Here is a 20,290-nt window from a genome sequence, read left to right on the forward strand (position 1 = left end):
ATATTAATAAAAGTGCTATATGGCTCCTTTGCTGTCGGTTTTAAATTCTGTTACGGCGGTTTTAAATAATGTATTATATTTATCAAAATCTTCAAGCTTTGCAATGCTATATTCTTTTAAAAAGGATGAGCCTTAATGTATCTATTCAGAGAGTTCTGGGATGAATCATGGCTTTATACATTTCCATCTGGTTTACAAGTAAGAGTCAATGATAAAAAGGTTTCATGACATCATTTAGACGACAAGGACTATACTGATCAAAGTGTGTAACCTTTTTTTTTAAGGAAAAATTCACACTTTGAAAAACAGCACTTTTCTTTACTTTTCTAGTTTAAACATATTTATTTAGAGTGGATTGGGAAACAAGTTTTGCAACTTATATCAATCCCTTTCCACTTTGCGGGTGCGGGTGCTGCTTTGTAGCGGCATAGGTATAGGGGGAGGGTTGAGATCTCACAAACATGTGTAACCCCGCCGCATTTTTGCGCCTGTCCCAAGTCAGGAGCCTCTGGCCTTTGTTAGTCTTGTATTATTTTAATTTTAGTTTCTTGTGTACAATTTGGAAATTAGTATGGCGTTCATTATCACTGAACTAGTATATATTTGTTGAGGGGCCAGTTGAAGGACGCCTCCGGGTGCGAGAATTTCTAGCTACATTGAAGACCTGTTGGTGACCTTCTGCTGGTTTTTTTTCTATGGTCGGGTTATTGTCTTTTTGGCACATTCCCCATTTCCATTCTCAATTTTATTAGCCTGCTCTTTTTCGAAATCTTCAAGGGTGTCTTTAACGTGAGAGATATGGCTCTCTCTCTTAACACGGGCCAGCCATTTATTGTTCCGTTCCGACGGACTATCGACGTTTCCCCAAGGCCATACTCGCAAAAGGTGTCAAGAGAGAGCCGAAGATTCAGTCCCTGAAATTTTCATCCCGGACCGGGAATTGAACCAGGAACATTTTTGTAAGTAGTCCGATGCACTAACCACTACACCACGGCTCTCTCCTTTTACTTTTCAGCTGATCTTTGGTGAAGAATATCACTATTTGTGTGAGAAGGAAAACTCTTCGTCACTTTTTCATGGTGGAAGCTGTCAGCATATGACCGCGCGTGACTTTCCCTGTGGTAATGGGTAGAAACGTCCTCCTCTATGGGTATGCAGCACTAAGGGCTATGGTTTTGTTTGGTTTACGCGAGTTATCCAATCAAAATTTTAGAAATATAGTAAGCTGGGAATAAACAGTGTTACCTTTCTTCAATTCTAAAATTTAATGGAATGTTTTTCGACCGTTGTTCGTAGGCAACCTGAACTGATGTAATATGATTTGGTGGTATAACACATGTACCAGTCATGCAATTGACGCATCATACAGTTGCTAATTTCCCTATCACTCCATTCAACAGTTACCTACAGTTTTATGTAGTACGTTTTTAAAAAGTATAAACTTGAGGACAAATTTGAAAAAAAACTTGTTTATTCATTTTACATGTTTAATAAACCAAAATTGGAGAAAAAAAATACTTACGCGCTTGGTTTGTCTTAACAACCGTAGTCATTGGTGATGTAGCGGGACCTTTTATGGTGCTTGTCGTTACAGTAAATGTATAGTCCCAGTACTCCTCTAGTCCAGTGAAATCAACAGTTTCAATGTCATATCCTTCAGAATAAATTAAAACATTCAAAAATTAATTAGTTTTCTTAATATGATCGTGTATGCCATTAAGGGTATGTATTTGATGTTCTTTTATGAAATATTTCACAAAATTCTGAAACCAAGTGAATAGACTTTTTGGCGCGTTTTCATTTGTCAATATTTTGATATACTCACTTTTGAGAAAAGGGATACCTATTCAGAAATAAACTTTGCTGCCTACTCTTTGAAGAAGAAAAACAATTATAAACAAATCAAAGAAGATCGATAATATTTAATACTGTTTTTATAATATATTGACAGAGGAATCAATGAATACGACAATATGAAGTTGTTTTCTTTGCATTATTCAAAGGTACAAACTCCTTCAAATTAGTTTTCATATTCTGGTAAAGTCTTATATATCCATAAATGGCCTTGTTTTTTGCATCATGATTTCATTTATTGTATATTTCACATTGCAATTTTTAAGTACCAACCATTCACCGTGATGTCTTTCACATATGTGTATGTTCCTCCCAAAACTTCATACGCCTTTACCCTATACGTTGTGTTTCCCGGTTTTACAATTGGTTTGGTCCATCTTACTTGTATGACTGTTGCACTTTGCACTGTAGTTACAACACTTCTCGGTATTTCAGGGACTAAAACATTTTGATGGAAATGACAAAAACCTGTTACCATATTACAAGAACCTTATTTACATGAGTTTTGATTGATTGATTAATTGTTGATATTATATGCCCCTTTAAGTAATAATGACTGTATCGCGGCGGATGGTTGTTACTGGTAGAGGAAGCTTTAAATTGGCTCTTAAATTTTCGTGGACAGACCTAATGAATTTGATCTGATTTTCATTTTTTCTTCGTTCGCCCGAATTTCTTGCGTGTTATGTGTGTGTCGCTAGAAGTCGCTTATATACTTTGCATAATGGTATCAAACATATGTTGCACCTTTAAATCTCATTCTATCACCAGCTCTGTAGTTATCACTTTCGTGTTGACATGCACTATCATTGATATTGTTATAATTATAAATCAACTGTTCGCCAAACGTGTTGAATTACTAAAGCTTGTCTACCTCAGGAGAAGATCACTTTAGCTGTATTTGGCAACAATTTTATGAATTTTCGGTCCTCAATGCTCCTCAACTTTGTACTTTGTAAGTCTTTTATGCGCGCGTCACTGATGAGTAGACGAAACTCGCATATGACGCAAATATAGAAATTCAATCCTGGTATCTATGATAAATTTATTTAAAAGAAAATTGTTCTTTGAAAGAGCTATCTCCACTGTAAAAAAGACATGGACACAATCATTTTTTTTTTCAGTTTTCGTGAAACTGTTAAAATATTTAACAGAACTTTTAATGTTTCGAGATATATATGGCTCAAGTCATGCATCATACAAACCATGTTAAGAACTCCGTTTGAGTGAAATCTGATTGCAAGCAAATCTATTGATTGATGTCAAGGTATAAAATAACATAGAATAATTGTTTTTTCAACATCATAATAATATTGATCACCTTCCATAACTTTATTTTAATTCTTATAAATGGAACTGTTTTACCTTCAGAATCTGTCATAAACAATGTTTCATTTTTTTCTCCGTCACCCTGTCCATTTACTGCAGCGATCCAGACATGATAACTGATATATGGGAACAGACCATCAATCGTTGTAACAACTTTCGAGTTTGCATCTACAGAATTGATAGTCACCTTCTTTTGGACATCACAGGTTTTAGGGAGAATTATTTGCTGAAATACACTTTTGTGTTGACTTGAGTTATCATTGATATGTTCATAATAATAAGTTAACTGTTAACAAAACTTTTGAAATGCTAAGGCTTTTCTACCTCAGAAATAGATTACCTTAGCTGTATTTGGCAAAATGTTAAGGAATTTTTGGTCTTCAATGCTCTTCAACTTCGTACTTTGATTGGCTTTTTTAACATTTTATGATTTGAGCGTCACTGGTGAGTCTTTTGTAGACGAAACGCGCGTCTGGCGTAATAAAATTTTAATCCTAGTATCTATGATTAGTGTATTTATATACATCACATCAAACAGCCAAAAAAAAACAATTGAGTGATGTTTCACAGGAAATTTTGATCCACCAATGCATAATTTATATTATGACTATTTTATTTATTATGTCTATTCAGTTCACGCATCATTGTAAATATAACGGGGTCTGATGAGACTGTCAACAAAGTGAGAGGTTTAGCAATATAAAACCAGGTTTAATCCACCATTTTCTACATTTGAAAATCCCTGTACCAAGTCAGATCTTTTGAATTTTCAACTTGCATCACATTTTGATTTGAAATCAGGCATTAAATGTCTTATGACCCGGATTTGTTTTTGTCTATCGATTTATGAGTTTTGAACATCGGTATACTACTGTTGCCTTTATTTAAAGATACATTTTTAATACCACCATTGATCTTTCTCTTATTGCCTTCGTTAAATTTGCACTTTTCAAAATTATGAAAACTTCATTTTGTTTCAAATAGATATCAATTATATTTTGATACTTTATTAATCAATTTAAGTGCGTTATTCCGACACATGTATGTTTTTTTTTATTCTAAATACTTTGCATGAGTATAATTTTATCCTCTGCAGTTATTAAAAAACTAAATTGCATGTTACATTTCATTTCATATAAGAATATAACTATCACAGGAAGTTAACCAATCAAATTTCACCTCGGAGTATTTCATTTGTTGTAATCTTCAATTCAAAACGCATGAAATTTAACAAATAGGTGTACTTACTAGGACAAAGGATGATGTGCTACTTCAAATATTAGGTGTAATACCACTGTTGATGTTCACTTATTAGCCCTTGTTGAATAAGCACTTTACAAAAGTTGTGCAGAATTTATCTTTGTCTCAAATACGGAGATACTTTGAATGAATACAGTGTTATCATGTGCACACTGTAGATAAAAATACCATTTCATTGCAAATGAAAAAAATACCATCCCTGGAAGTTATTCAATCAAATTTATACATCTTTTTCACCGGTGTATAAAAATTTGAAATCATGTTACCTCCAAAATATTCCACCACACAAACACCAAATAAAAAAAAATGGTGCTTTGAAACACAGAAGAAATACGTTGTTTAATGCAAATAAATGTAGGATAAATTTCCTACAACTGTCAAATTCAATGGAATATTATTTTCGAACTTTTTCCGTATGCAACCAGATGTGACGTACTATGATTTGGTACTGTTACCCCTGCACATATTTTCGAAGAATAAAACAGAAAAGAAGGTATTGGCTTGTTAGTTTGTTATAGTAGGCTCAAATAATGAAAAATATCATCAAAACAGTATGGCAAAAAATACATTTATTAAGTTTGTATTAAAAAGCTCACAAATGGCATTATGCTATATTTTCTCTTTTCATTTATTTGAACTTTAATTCAACAAAAGAAAAAAAGCACTTGACTAGAAAAAAAGAACACAATTCTAATTGTCATCAATTTAACAATAGAAAAAAAGCAACTAAAGTATAGCAAAGTAATTGACTGTTTTTTTCTTAAAATAGGTTCACTTGACTTGAAAAAAATAATACTATTCTAATTGTCATCAATTTAACATACAGGGGTCTCTATTCCTTTCTGCTCCCATTGTATAAAAAAAATTAACAAACGTGTGGTTCGTTTTATCTCCGTTCTCCGTGGTTTAAATATTCAACTGTCTCGAATGGATAAATATCGTATCACATTTGATGCAGTGGTAGCATCTATCTATGTTTATCAACAATTGGAAACTATAACCAGCTGGTTATCGCTGACTGATCAAACAAACGTTTGAAAATGATTTATACTTCACAAAAAACGCCCATTGACAATGTTTGAGATGAGATTTTCTTATCGTGCAAAATTCAACATGTATATATCTTCTTTAGAGAAATACATATATCAGTGTTTGCAACAGGCATTTCTGTTGCGGTATCTCTGCTTTTCGTAAAATAAAATACTGATTTTAAATAGCTATTTACTTACTGTTCCATAACAATCTATACACTGATAAATAACTTCTATTATGCATACACCATCTACTATCAAACTAACACGATATCCATATAAAACTCCCTTAACGTCGGTAGGTGTCATCCATGAAAGATTTATACTTCTGCTTTTAACCTCAACCAAAGTCACATTCTGTGGCAATCTGGCAACTTAAATAGAAAAATGTATCTAAAACAATTAGTTCCTTGTAGATGCTCTATGTTAGGTTCCTGTATTAATCATGTTAATATGTGCATTAAAAAAACCCTAATCAAATACATTGTAGAAGTTAAATACTGATTATAATAATTTGATTCAGGAACATATTTTCAGACTATCATTTTCAGTTAACTGTAAAATCTTGTCAAAACCCTGATTTGTTATATGAAATCAAAAATTAATAAAAAATATTTTGACCTAGCTCTACTTTTTTTATAAATATATTAGTTCATGTCATAATGGACATGTGTACTTAGTATCAAATGAATGAGAGCACAGACTATCTCAGACAAAATGATTAACGTGCTACAGAGTGGACACAACAACGGAGGCAATACTTAACGGACCAAAACACAGACTTAAAAACATGAACCTCTTTTTTTGTATGGAGAAGTAACAAGAGCTGAAAAGACAGATAAAAGATAATAGTTTATGATTATAAAGTAACACAACATTTTCCAGATCTATCAAAATATGTTTTGAGAGCAACGTTATGCAAGTTGCAGATAGCATATGCATTTTTTCAACAGCTTTTACCTTGTCAGATACTACTAATTTGGCTTTTTAGCGGTAAATTTTTTTCTTATAAGCTTTATTTCTTACCTCCAACTCTTGTAAAACAGCAAACTTGTGAAGATCGTGGACTTTTATTACTTTGGGGTGAAACAGCATCATTTAGAGTCTCCATCTGAAAACAGTACTGTCGTTCTGGAATTTAAAAAAAATATCCCTAAAATTTGGTTTAAAATGAAAAATATAGTAAATTAGTTTCAAAGACAAAACAAATTAATACTCCATAGAAAACTAATAAAACACTATATCATGACCAAACGGATTCCGACAAGAAAACAAAAACCTGATATAAGATACTATAGCATGTATAGATTTGTTATACATTTTCTTGAAATATACACCTAATATTTTATAAGAACCCTCTTAGCGTACATGGCGAGATTGTTGGCCATCATTTGTAATAGTATACCCTCAATTTGAGATGATAAATTCTGATAAAAAAGGACTGAAAATATCATCAGCCCCTTGTATCAAATTCACGTACTAAGATCTGAATGCAGTAGCATGATATATTTTGTCACTCTGCTGTTATCTCATTCGTGTTTAAATCACAAGTATATCATGTATACTGTACAGAATAAAAAACATAATAAATCAAGATTATATCTTATTAGAGTTCCATAGTTTTATTATACATTTTACAATTAACGTACGTGGCAATAAATTTTCAATTCTTTGAACCTCTGAACTTGAATCTGTATTGATGGTTCTAACTTCTGTAGAACTCATATAGATGATATAATGAGAAATATCACCATTTGGTGTTTGTGGTTCTTTCCATCTTAAATCCATATGGTTTTCATACAGATCCTGGCTATCACAAGTCTCAATAACTGGAGGATTTGGTTCTGAAATAAGTTTTTATTCCATTTGCAATTCTAAATTCACAGTCTTTGCATTAATGATATAAACAAAGCATTTAAATGAGTCATATAACATTGAGGAGTTTGGATATCGCTATTGGAACATAAAACAAAAGTTTATTTCCGATGAACAAACGAAATAGTAATGAATGAACAGTATATGTTATTTAACTGTATAAATAACGGTAAATTGCTTATTGACGATATGACTGAAAGTTTATTAAATTGATCAGCTAATTATAGTTCTGTTTTAACTTTAACTATAGCAATGTTAGTAACGACAAAACAATATTAAAAAAATAAGGTTAAATTGACAACCTTACATATTAGTTTTTTTCAAGAGATTTTATAAACAACATCACCGTACATATGGTACAATGTGGATGTATTCTGCTTCATGTGGAGAAAATATACGTACCTTTCCAGAGCACCTAGATCATTCCTAGGTTTAGTGGGTTTTGTGTTCCTCAGTCTTTAATGTTCTAGTTTGTGTTTTATGTACTATTTTTTGTCTGTTGTTATTTTTGGTTTTTAGCTATATCGTTGTCAGTATTTTTTCGCTGATGAGTTTGAATGTCTCTCTGGTATCTTCCGCCTCTCTTTTACATATGCAGTCGAATCTTTTGAGCAAATCGTTGAAGGACTGAGATAAAAGTTTTTAATAATTTTTGTTATTTTTATTTAAAACTCAACAAGAATATATCTCTTGTCAAGTAAAATATACCACCTTATTCAAAGTATCAGGACAACAGGAATCAGTTGCTTAACATTTTGGAAAAATACAAACATGTTATAATGTTGCATTCATTCATTTATTCATTCAACATAATGATAAATTCAAAGTACATGCAAATGGACAATATGGCTCAATAGCGGCAAAATGAACGCCGTTATACCTCATTACTACTGACCAATAACGATTTCATCCTATTTGGTTGTATTGGAGAAATGAAAATAAAACATTTCTAAATTAACTCATTATTATAATTTCCACGTATCGGAAATCAGAATGATCAGATAAATGCTTACATGCTACAACTCACTGCTGTTAAGTTTTTTACCATATATATGGTCAATCTCGTAGAAAAGTGATGAACATCTTTGTTGGACGAACGGACGTACAAACAAGATGATTGCATCATACTCATCATAGATACCATGTCTAAATTTTGTATATACGCCAGACGCGCGTTTCGTCTTCAAAAGACTCATCATTGACACTCGAATCCAAAAAAGTTAAAAAGGCCAAATAAAGTACGAAGTTGAAGAGCATTGAGGACCACAATTCCGGAAAGTTTTGTCAAATACAGCTAAGGTAATCAATATAGCCCCTCCTCTAGAGAGGCAATATATTTCATGAAAAGTTCTCTCGCTTTCAATAAAGTCTATTAAAATCTAAAAATCTCATTTTTGTGTGTATTGTATAGCGAATATTTTGTATAAATAAAGTCTCTATAAATATGAAAAACTTTAAATAACATACGTGTGGATATTGTTCTTATAGTTGCTGAGAATTCTGCACTGGTAAAACCATAACTATAAGCCTTCACTGTTATAACATATCTCTCACCATTATGTACTGTATCAAACTGCTGTTTTGGAGTTTGTGATGGGGGAATATAAGTAATGTTAAATGCTTTAGGTGTCACCGCTGTACCATTAATAGTACCACTTAGATGCTGTATGATACCAACAACAGTCCAGGAAACAGTTATTGATGATCCCAAAATGTCATTAGTAATAATTGCACTTGGCACTGCAGGTCCTATAAAAATTAATTAGGTACTAGTATGTTCATTAATTGATTCTAAAACCAGTCACTTCAATAGTAAGGAGTCTCCTGACACAACATGTTATGTACTAGCAGTTTAAAGAAAATATAAGATTGTATTTGAACCATTCGTTTTACATTAATATAAAAATACTTCTGTTTGGGATATGGATCCTAGAAATGCTTAATTCTTATTGTCTTGTCATTGATAACTTTCAAACATATTATTCAATCATGTCAACTTTTAAATTCTTGTCATAAACTTGCTTTGATAAAGACCTAAGCGGGTTAAACTTATTACTAAACTACTTTCTACTAACTGATATGAATAAAGCAACTCAGTGCGATGTGCATTCATCAAAACTCGCATTTTAATGTTAGCTGAATATATCTGTACATGTATGTAGGTCTTCCTGGAAAAGTTATCTTAAAACAAAATATGCTTACATTTTTGAACGGACTGTCTTCAATATCTTACGTTATGTCAATTTTTTTTATATGATACCTCATGAAAAGTAGCATAGAAATTAACGTTTATTTTGCTTAATCAATCATTGAATTAATCATGAATTATTAGACTTAATAAAAGTATCTAGATTCAATGAAAACATATTCAACGACTTTGATGTGCCATTCTGGTATATAGTACAAAATATTCTAGCTGTAATTGATTGTTGTATCCATCTGTGTTAAAAATTTGAGTTGTACTCACTTGTACCAGCTTGTAGGACAACACTAGTAGTCTGGGTCTCAGGTCGACTAGCAGTCTCTACTGATATGACCTCGACAATATAAGTATGACCTGGCTGTCTGTTGGTCATATTATACTGATTCTCAGTCTTAACAATATCAATCAGATTTTCTGAAGTTCCACCGTTTACAGTTATTCTTAGTTGATATTTGTTGATAAAGCCAACAGTATTAGGTATAATCCACGTTATCTTAAAGTAAACTTCTCCAGTTGTGTACCTTGGAACTTCTAAATTTTGTACTTGCAAACCAATCACTGAAAACAGAAAAAAAAATATATTACAGAAACAAACAAAAAAACGACCAAAGACAAAAAACAGTATATTAAAAACAAAACAAAAAACAAAAAATAATGACCAAGTTACAAAGAAACCACACTGAAATGGAGAAGGATTAATCACGGGTACTCCGTAAAGATAAGATAATCCTGCACCCGGAAACCGGTGTGATAGTGCTGTTCTTGTTTGAACAAACCCCTGATAATTCTTGCACTTTGGGGCAAGAAAGATCCTGTTGTGTTGCTTTTTTACGTACAACCCGATAATAAGTCTATTTCGATAGAACACATTCGACGGAAACTAGGGAAATCGGACCGGATTTTGTTATAGAAATTTAAACATATACATCGTCATTTGTGAAAAAAACTCCTGAATATCGTATAAACTGACGATCATCAGGATGAAACTATAAATTATTCTATATTCAGGCCAGTGCGACCCGTTGAGAGTCATATAGTACACAGTCATATCATCACAATATCGAAGAGGCTGTTATATATTGTTTTAAGTTATAAAGAGAAATTTTCATTTAAATCAAAACTATATTTCGTTATATACACTACGTAAATCAAAATTGATATACACTGAACTTCTGTCAAGTCTACCGTTCGGTTATTCATTGACAACATTTTGCCGTAAATGAATCACAAGTAAACAGCTTGTAATGTCCAATTTCATTTGTCAAAAGTTTCAAACACAGCAACATTCGTAGTGGCACATTTGACCGATTTTATAATGTACTATGTTTTACTACGAACTTTTTGAATATGTTTGTGTACTGCTTTGTAGTTGCTTGATATTTAAATAATGGGTAAACAGCTTTCATAGGTATAAGGATTATAATTGTATACGCCAGACGCGGGTATGCGGGTATCGTCTTCAGAAGACTCATCAGTGACGCTCAGATCTAAATAGTTATAAAGCCAATCAAGTACAAAGTAGAAGAGCATTGATGACTCAAAATTCCAAAACTGTGTGCCAAATACGGCTGAGGTAATCTATCCCTGGGATAAGATCATCCTTAGTTTTTCGAAAAATTTCACGATTTGTCAATAGACATCAATCCACTAGCATAGAGGCATGTCTTTTATATTTCCTAATTTGGTTTCATTTTAAGGACACGATGTTGTAGCGTAACATGTAGAAAAAGTGCAAGAGGCTAGTCTAAAACTACTTCACATGATACAGTTATATTCAATATTTCGCGGTGCAGATTGTAAAGAGTCTTTTTTCTAAAAATCAAACTTATAACAAAAGGATCTTGTGCATGTTATAGGAAGTTTTGCACACATTAATGATATAAATAAATTGCACATGCAATTGTATATAGTTAAGACAGCAAGGCGAAAAATCAAATACACATTCATTTTTATAATTAATCAACGTTCGATCGTTCATATTACGCGTGTTTAAATTTATACGTTGGTGTGATTGGGTATGGCTTGACAAAGTTAATTTATGTCTGAGGCTAGACTTGACCAATGCCAACACTCGCACCTTGACGAATATATACACACTAAACGATGGTGCCAAGAGAACATCACTATCTTAAAACGGACGGTAAACAATGAGAAATAATCTCTTTTATCGTTTATATTTCAAACACACAATGTTGTTTCGTTAACTAAAACAACTAACAGCGATAAACTGCGGTTGCCTTTATTTATCGCTAATTTAACAATATGCTTCCCGTGAGTGATGAATATATCAAGATTAAAGAAAAATTATTCATCATTGTTATATATAAATTTTATATCTAAAGTAAGTTCAACAAGATCAATTTCTTCAATGTTCAGACTGAATTTGTAATTAGTGCTGTAAAGGTAAGGAATTATCATAGATAGTGTCTCTTAAATGTATATGCTTTAAGAATACATACTCATATAGTTTTTGTTTGTTTTGAAGAATTGCATTGATGAAAAATATTAGATATATCTAGTAGAACGACTTCCGTATTTCTTATCATAAACACGTTACATACATATTACGATGTCATTAAAAACGAGTACTAGAAATTCAGAACTTTCGGTCTCCTGTCATTTTCTATCATCTGACTTTTATCGATCTGACTTTTCATGCCCTTTCCAATCGATTTGTAAAGCTAGATTTTTAGTTTAGTTACATTGTATATTGATCCCGTTCATGTCAGTGAGGTTTATTTATACTGAACTTAAATCAAATTATATATGTTTTCGGCTAAACTTACAATATTTGCATGTCTGAACATCTCTGTAAAAGGTTGCCTTACAAAAACATCTGTACATCAAACTGTTTGCTGCTTCCGCTATACATTCTGAATTTGTTACAGAACATTGGTTATCTGGCTGGCCATTACTACAGACTGATCCAAGTTCACTTTCTACATAATAAAAGCTATGTTCATTGTTTTGCGTTCGATTAAGAGAAAAAAATATGAGAGCGTATTTGTTACAAATGCAGGCATAATCATAGACAGCATGATATTCATGTCATCAAAGCTTTTTAACTTGTTACTTGTTTGTCCTTATTACTTTTTTATCTGTCCGTCACTGATGTAGACGAAACACGCGTCTGACGTATACATTATAACTCTATTACCTTTGATAACTACTTCATCTCTAACGAAATAATGATATCAACTAAATGAAGAAATATCTAAGTTTGTAACTTTATAAAAACTACTACAAACAAAACACGAGAGCATAAATTTCACTTCCACACCTTGATCAATGTTTCAGGCAAACCAAAATATAATTATTCATCAAAATAATTATATTTTATAATTATTCAACGAAATATATATACAATTACTATAATGATCATATGATAAAACATATAGTGTATACTGAAGGAACAGCTCTAAATCACCTTTGTACAGAACATACATTTTTATGATACAAAGCTTAATACCTACTTGGTACACAAACATGTGAAGTGTTGGCATAGAAATCCTTGTTACACTGACATTTAGTATCGGATGTTTCAGTTTCTATTTTGCATTCAGAGTTAACATCTGCACACTGGTAGTTTGACTGTCCTGAGCTACAGACATCATTCAATAAAACCTCTGAAATCGTATATAAACAATTAATATTACAACCACAAAAAAAGTCATCTATCCCACAAAGTCAATCATATTTAAAATAATGACATGTGTATAGAAATTAACAAAGGATAAAGGATAATACATATCCAGACCAGTTTTAGAAATCATAGGATGTCACCATGAGATAGCTGTTGCAAATTAGACAACTGATAGTCACATAGTGAACATTGTCTTGGGTAGTGTTCTTGCACATTTGACGTTGTTATTTGTATAATCTTATAGAAGATTGTTAATGATTACTAGATGATACCAATCTGAATTTAAATAAGGAACTTAAACATGCGCTTACATGTCACCATTAAATAAACAGTACTTCTGAAGCTTATTTCAAATAAAATTATGAAGAACAATGCAAAAAAATCAACCAATCAAGCTCAAAACTTCACAAACTTTTTTAACACCCTTTTTGAGTTTGTTCCAATATATGAAAATTAACTGATGTGATATGACAAGCTAATTTATAACAAACAATTTGCGAATGTTAAATAGGAAAGACATGAATAAATGACAACCACTAAACTACCGATCCCTTACACAATGTTACATGTGACAGGCATATTGATAATGAGTCGGCGTTACACAGATATGTGAGTGGACAACCTTCTCCTTACCTGCGGCGAAAAACTACGAAATAAATCTCTATTATAGTAAGTCCCGCATAAGAATATAAGCCTGTTTAATTAAGTACTTTACCATGATGCAAAATCATGTTTGTAAGACTTACTTTTAGTACAAACATTTCCGCTGTTTTCAAAGTATTCATTCTTACAGTAACATAGCTTAGATGAAGTACATTCCGCCAAAGGGTCTGAACATTGATCTGCTGGCTGACCAGTAATACAGGTGGCATTCAGGTCTACCTCTGAATAGAAATCATAAGTATCAAAAACATGCCTAAATGATCACTCCTAAATTAAAATCCATTCCGTACATGAACCTAAATCAAGATCCATTCCGTACACGAACCTAAATCAAGATCCATTCCGTACACGAACTAAAATATATGAAAGTGATGGTTCCTTTGAAGCCTAGTTAAGAATCAAATAAATTAAAAAAAAAATCTCATCTCTACGTATAGATATTTATTAAAATTTCCATACTAAAGATTACGGTTGCTTCTCTCAAGTATGTACAAAATCATTGTTGATAATTAACAAAATCTTGATTATAGATATAGGAAGATGTGGTGTGAGTGCCAATGAGACAATATACTGTTCTGAGTCTCTTGCGTTTTCCAGTGTATTCGTCAGAAATTACCGTGTTTGTTTTAATCTAGTTGGATGTTTTTCTTTTGGATTATTTCTCATTTTGTCAATAAAATGCATTTTGGTAGCTTCTATACACTATTGACTTTGTTTATTACTGACTGGGTGAGTCAGTAAAACAGAAGTTGTTCACGTTCTTGTCCTTTATCATTATGCAGATGTATAGGACTCATTTGCTATCAAACCACTTCACATGCATTTAGCTCTTGCTGAACAGCTAAATATTACCTATAATAACCCTTTCAAAAATGTGGTATTAAAATCATCATGGTTGTATAGATGTTAGTATACAAATAACTTACTTTTATGGCATTCTCCATTTGAATCCTTGTAAAACGTATCTGTACAGAGACACTTCAGGCCATTACTATCTTTACATTCGGCATTCTGATCTATACACTGATTATCAGGTCTGTTTGCAGTGCATAAATTTTCCAACTCCACCTCTGAATATCAAAATTGTCAAATTTTATGATAACCATAATGAGGCAAATAGCTGTATCATTCATTTTGTATCTCAGCACAATATTTAGAAATTGTCATGTTTTTTTTATAATATATCAACAGTCTTTAAATACCATTACCACAAATATCAGTTTTCTAGTTTGGGGAGCAGTTTGAAGGAGATGTCACTTAGTCTTTACTATTTAACATCATATCAAGTTGACTATATTTGATTAAAATGGTTAATATTTGCTTAGAAAAAACTTAAACAGTATTTTTTGGACATGAATCTCATACATAAGTCTGTAATAGCAAATGTGGTACATTATTTGTTTGCTCTTGGTATCAATTTAAAATAATTTAGAATAAAGTGGTTGGTAACTTCGTCATTTTTAATTCTCATGAAAATATATTTCATTTTTCTGTAATGCTTTAAATTTAAGGTAACGTGATTTTTTTATTATTATTTATTTACATCATTGCTACGCTTACAGAATGTGAAGTGTAAAACTGCTCAATTCTAAAGGGTGGCTTAATTTTTATCTCTGTTTCAGTCAACTAAGTTTAGCTTTAAAAAGCATTTGTGTGCAAACATGCCATTAAAAGTAGGATTAAACAGTTTTAACATTTTAAATGAAATAACTATGAGAATATCATGTGTAGTTGTGTATTGTGTGTGATATTAAACCAGATTAATATCTACAACAAGTTTAAATCTTTGATAATAGTTATCAAAGGTACCAGTATTATAATTAAGTACGAAAAACGCGCGTTTCGTCTGCATAAGACTCATCAAAATATGTATAAAGCCAAACAATTACAAGGTTGAAGAGCAATGAGGATCCAAAATTCCAAAAAGTTGTGTCAAATACGGCTAAAGGTAATATAAGCCTAGGATAAGAAAATCCGTAGATTTTTTTCAAAAAATGTAAGTTTTGTTAACAGAAAATTTATAAAAATGACCACATTATTGATATTCATGTCAACACAAGTTTTGACTACTGGGCTGGTGATACCATCGGGGACGAAATATCCACCAGCAGTGGCATCGACCCAGTAATGTAAATAGTTATCAAAAGTACCAGGATTATCATTTTTGAGTCAGACGCGCGTTTCGTCTACTTTAGACTCGTCAGTGACGTTCACAATATGTATAAAGCCAAACAAGTACAAGGTTGAAGAGCATTGAGGATCCAAAATTCCAAAAAGTTGTGTCAAATACGGCTAAGGTAATATACGCCTGGGATAAGAAAATCCGTAGATTTTTTTTCAAAACATTTAAGTTTTGTTAACAGGAGAATAATAAAAATGACCACATTATTGATATTCATGTCAAAACAAGTTTTGACTCCTAGGCTGGTGATACCCTCGGGGACGAGACATCCACCAGCAGTGACATCGACTCAGTGATGTAAATAGTTATCAAAGGTACGAGGATTATTATTTTTGAGCCAGACGCACGTTTCGTCTACTTTAGATTCGTCAGTGACGTTCACAATATGTATAAAGCCAAACAAGTACAAGGTTGAAGAGGATTGAGGATCCAAAATACCAAAACATACTTCTTTTATATGCAAGTGGCAAAATAAGACAATTATAAACCGCCATAAAAAATTACTGTGAAAATATATTTACATTACATTTGTTAACCACAAAGTAACATGCATACATAAATACACAACTTATAGTCTAATTGGCTATATGTTTAACTTACGCGTTGTACATGTTCCACTGTAATCGTAATATCTAACATTGCAAAGGCATTTATGTCCACTATCAGCTGGTACACATGATGAAAGAGGATCTTTGCATTCCCCTGTCTGTGATGAATCACAGTTAACGCCCAAAGCTGTTTCTGTGAAAAAGTAAGACATTAGAAATGAGGCAACTACATTCAAAGTATGAAGCATTCAGGTCTTCCATCTTTTAAAATATAAAAAAAAATAAGAAGTTTGCTTACGCCGCCGCTGCATCACTATCCCTATGTCAAACTTTCTACGACACATGTCTCATGCTCGACAATAAATTGACCTTATCAAAAACTAATACACGAAAACGAAGCAAAAGTTAAGAAGTCAATAATAGAACATAATTAAGGCGCGAGGCCAAATAATCTCCATGGTTATGAAATTGCCAATACTGATACAACTGCATACCAAATATCTTTGACCTACCTCTACCTTCAACTAAACCTAATTACAAGCTAATACATTGTTGCCGACGTCGCCGATGTCGGACACATTATAACTATGTCTCGCTTTTTGACTCCGTCAAGCGACAAAAATTAATATATTCTTATTTATGTGTAGTCAACAATAAACTCAAGTAACAAAAAAAGGTGCTTTCAGTTTTTTTAAAGTGAACTTTAATATGACTTGTTAACTTATGATGACATTTATCAAAGTTGACTCATTCATTATGACGCGATCAAAGGTCTCGTTTACTTTGCTTTATATTGATTTTTATTGAGTGTCAAAGATAAAGACTTTCTAAATGTATCACATTTATGTCCAACGGTCTTTAGCTATCAGGTCAAGGCTATAAAGAACAAGTAAAGAAGGATATGAGCGCTCTACTAGCATCACATGTACCGCATATAGATGAATTATTACTTTTCGTACAAGAAAATTGGAACACATCACTGTGCTGACCAACGAACCGTCAATATCGGCTGAAACATGACCATGAGTTATGTACACCATCCTATATTCCAAAGTATTGAACCTACTGCTTCCAGTCTCTGAGATGTTTAACCTTGATATCTTGATATTAAATATGTGATCGAGGTTATGTACGCGCCGTCTTATGTACATTTTGACCTTACAAGGAACCAATGTAAAACATGTAATTATCTTGTTATTCATTATAATAAGATTTTGACACAATGATAAAACTCTTTATCAAGCAGTCGCCTAACTATTAGAATGAGGCCACGGTCAATATATATGGGTCAGAAAAAAAAACGTATGACTTAAATTCATCATATACAGGTAATAACTCTGTATGGGGATATTTAACTTTTATGTTTATTTAACTTATCGGTAGATCTTATTGATTTGTTTATTTTCCCGCTTTACACATGTTACATTTCTATCCATCTGTTATGGTTTATAAACCTTTCACCAAAAACTGTGAAATATTGATAAACGAAACATGTCAGGTGCAACGATTCCAGAATGAGTTATCCAATACCTTACTCTCACCAGGCAGTCAACATTCACCTGTTGATTAATCCTACCATTGTCATATCTGCTTTAACTGCTATATACTTTGATATATAAGGCGTTTGATTTTTAAAACTAAAAAGTGGTATTTGAGGGAACTTATAAATGGTTTTGTTATACCTTTAGTAGTAAATACAGTTGTTTTGAATATTTGATAAATAACTTGCTGTTTAATCCCTATCGCGCAACTTTGATGCGCGCCCTTTATTATACCCTTCATCACACCCTTACCCTTTATCGCGAACTTTATCATACCCTTTATCACACCCTTCATCACACCCCTACCCTTTATCGCACCCTTTATCACACCCCTACATTTTTTTTTCATTTTTACATAAACGCCGTTTTAATTTATGCAAGCTTCTTTATACTTTTTTTCACTCAAAATTGGTCCTTATTGAACGGTAATTCGGGCGTGACGTAACGAAATTTATTGAATGACGGCATTGTTTGGAATGTGACTTCACAAACGGCGAACTTTCATATTTCTGACACAAGAAATGCACTTTTTTTTTTAAATCAATGAAATACCATACAAAACAAACATTTGTTTTTAAACAACAGCACGCAAATTGTAAGGTAACTCAGGTGCTTCGGATGAGTAATTGAGCAGTTCTTTAAAAGCTTTTAAAACAAGACAAATGAAGAAATGAAGGTAACCCAGGCGCTAGGGATCAGAAAGCAGTTAATACATACTCTCCTGTTGAAATATATGATAAAGCGTATAAAACATAGCAAAATCCGTATCACATGCCGTGTCACCCTCGACCAATATCATCCCTCGGACCTAAAGGCCCTCTGACTGATATTTGAATAACGGGATGATACGGCATATGATACGGATTTTGCCATGTATTATTATCTATGTAGTGTGTCCTATATTTCTTTAATTAAGCTTGACCAGATGATTATATTCTAGCATGTCAAATTAAAACTAACTGCTTTTTAGGATATGACAAAATTAGATTTTTTACCGCTTTGTTCAATTTTGAGCAACAGCGGCCATGTTTAATTGTAGATATCATCCCTGGATACAAGTTAAAAAGTATATAGAATAAGTGCTATCCAAGAAACAGTTGGACACAAGATGTCGAGTGCTGGAAAATTGTATAATCAGTTTAACTTGGCTACTTACGCGGAGTACATGTCCCGACATAGTTATAATAATTAGTTATACAAGCACACTTGAAACTACCAGATTTCTGTGTACATTGTGATTTCAGATCTTTACACTGATCTGAAGGTCCATAATTTGTACATCCTTGATCAACAAGTATCTCTGAAATAATAAAACATTCAAATCATCAATGAATTAAAGGATAATCGGATTCATTCTAAGAATTAGAATTTAAAATCATAAATATTTGTGTGCATTGAAATTGAAAGGCAAACACAAAAAACAAGCAAAAGATATCGAGGATCACATGTAAATATTTATGTTACAAAAATACTGAGTTCCAAGGAAAATTCAAATCGAAAAGTCCCTAATAAGATGGCAAAATCAAAAGACTTGGTACAGACATTTTTTTATATCGAAAATGGTTGATTGAACCTGGTTTTATATCTAGCTAAACCACTCACGTGTATGCCAGTCGGATCAAATTTCATGATAAGGGCATCGATGCGTCAAGTTGCCTTCTTTCCTTTAAGATTATAAACAACATCAGTACGTAGAATCTATTCTACAAGACCATTGTGTATTATGTGTGCAGTTTATACGAAATATTTATCAACGAGGTCTTGGTACCTTCCGATTTCTTTTGAAAATGCACGAAATGTATTAAGACATACACCTAGTTCATCTACTTTCTGCTGAGAAACTGATGACGTTTTACAACGTCCAAGTAGAAACTGCAAGCTCTTGAATATAGAATTAGTTAGAAAGTGTATATCCCATATGCAGGTGAAGTTGATATACTTTTACTGAGATGGAGCGAATTGATAATTTCCAAATTATAATCGTCTCGTTTGTCATAGATTCTTGTACTGAGATAACTGTGTATGCCAAATTCGAGGTTAGGGTCTAAAAGTCTGCAATAGACAAGTGTCCAACATATAATTTGAAAAGCTCTTACTCTAACATATTCTGTATACGTTGTGAAAACATTGACATCAATCAAATGTCTACTAATAACAAAAT

General features: G+C 32.4%; 2 protein-coding genes across 2 annotated transcripts in view; one reads left to right on the forward strand and one right to left on the reverse strand.

Annotated features, from left to right (window-relative positions):
• Nucleotides 1-20,290, forward strand: part of LOC139491931 (E3 ubiquitin-protein ligase HACE1-like) — a 428,049-nt gene that overhangs the window by 190,283 nt on the left and 217,476 nt on the right. The window lies entirely within an intron of this gene.
• Nucleotides 1-20,290, reverse strand: part of LOC139491916 (protein eyes shut homolog) — a 102,900-nt gene that overhangs the window by 8,310 nt on the left and 74,300 nt on the right. Inside the window, exons 16-29 of the mRNA XM_071279846.1 lie at nt 19,286-19,429; nt 16,641-16,781; nt 14,785-14,928; nt 13,942-14,079; nt 13,026-13,178; nt 12,339-12,491; nt 9,817-10,110; nt 8,817-9,098; nt 7,124-7,318; nt 6,501-6,605; nt 5,673-5,848; nt 3,220-3,409; nt 2,128-2,292; nt 1,523-1,654 (exon numbers count right to left, since the gene is read on the reverse strand). Coding sequence (XP_071135947.1) covers nt 1,523-1,654; nt 2,128-2,292; nt 3,220-3,409; nt 5,673-5,848; nt 6,501-6,605; nt 7,124-7,318; nt 8,817-9,098; nt 9,817-10,110; nt 12,339-12,491; nt 13,026-13,178; nt 13,942-14,079; nt 14,785-14,928; nt 16,641-16,781; nt 19,286-19,429 — 2,412 coding nt within the window. The remainder of the gene's footprint in view (nt 1-1,522; nt 1,655-2,127; nt 2,293-3,219; nt 3,410-5,672; nt 5,849-6,500; nt 6,606-7,123; nt 7,319-8,816; nt 9,099-9,816; nt 10,111-12,338; nt 12,492-13,025; nt 13,179-13,941; nt 14,080-14,784; nt 14,929-16,640; nt 16,782-19,285; nt 19,430-20,290) is intronic.

The sequence above is a fragment of the Mytilus edulis genome, chromosome 10 (assembly GCF_963676685.1).
Source record: "Mytilus edulis chromosome 10, xbMytEdul2.2, whole genome shotgun sequence".
Classification (NCBI taxonomy): domain Eukaryota; kingdom Metazoa; phylum Mollusca; class Bivalvia; order Mytilida; family Mytilidae; genus Mytilus; species Mytilus edulis.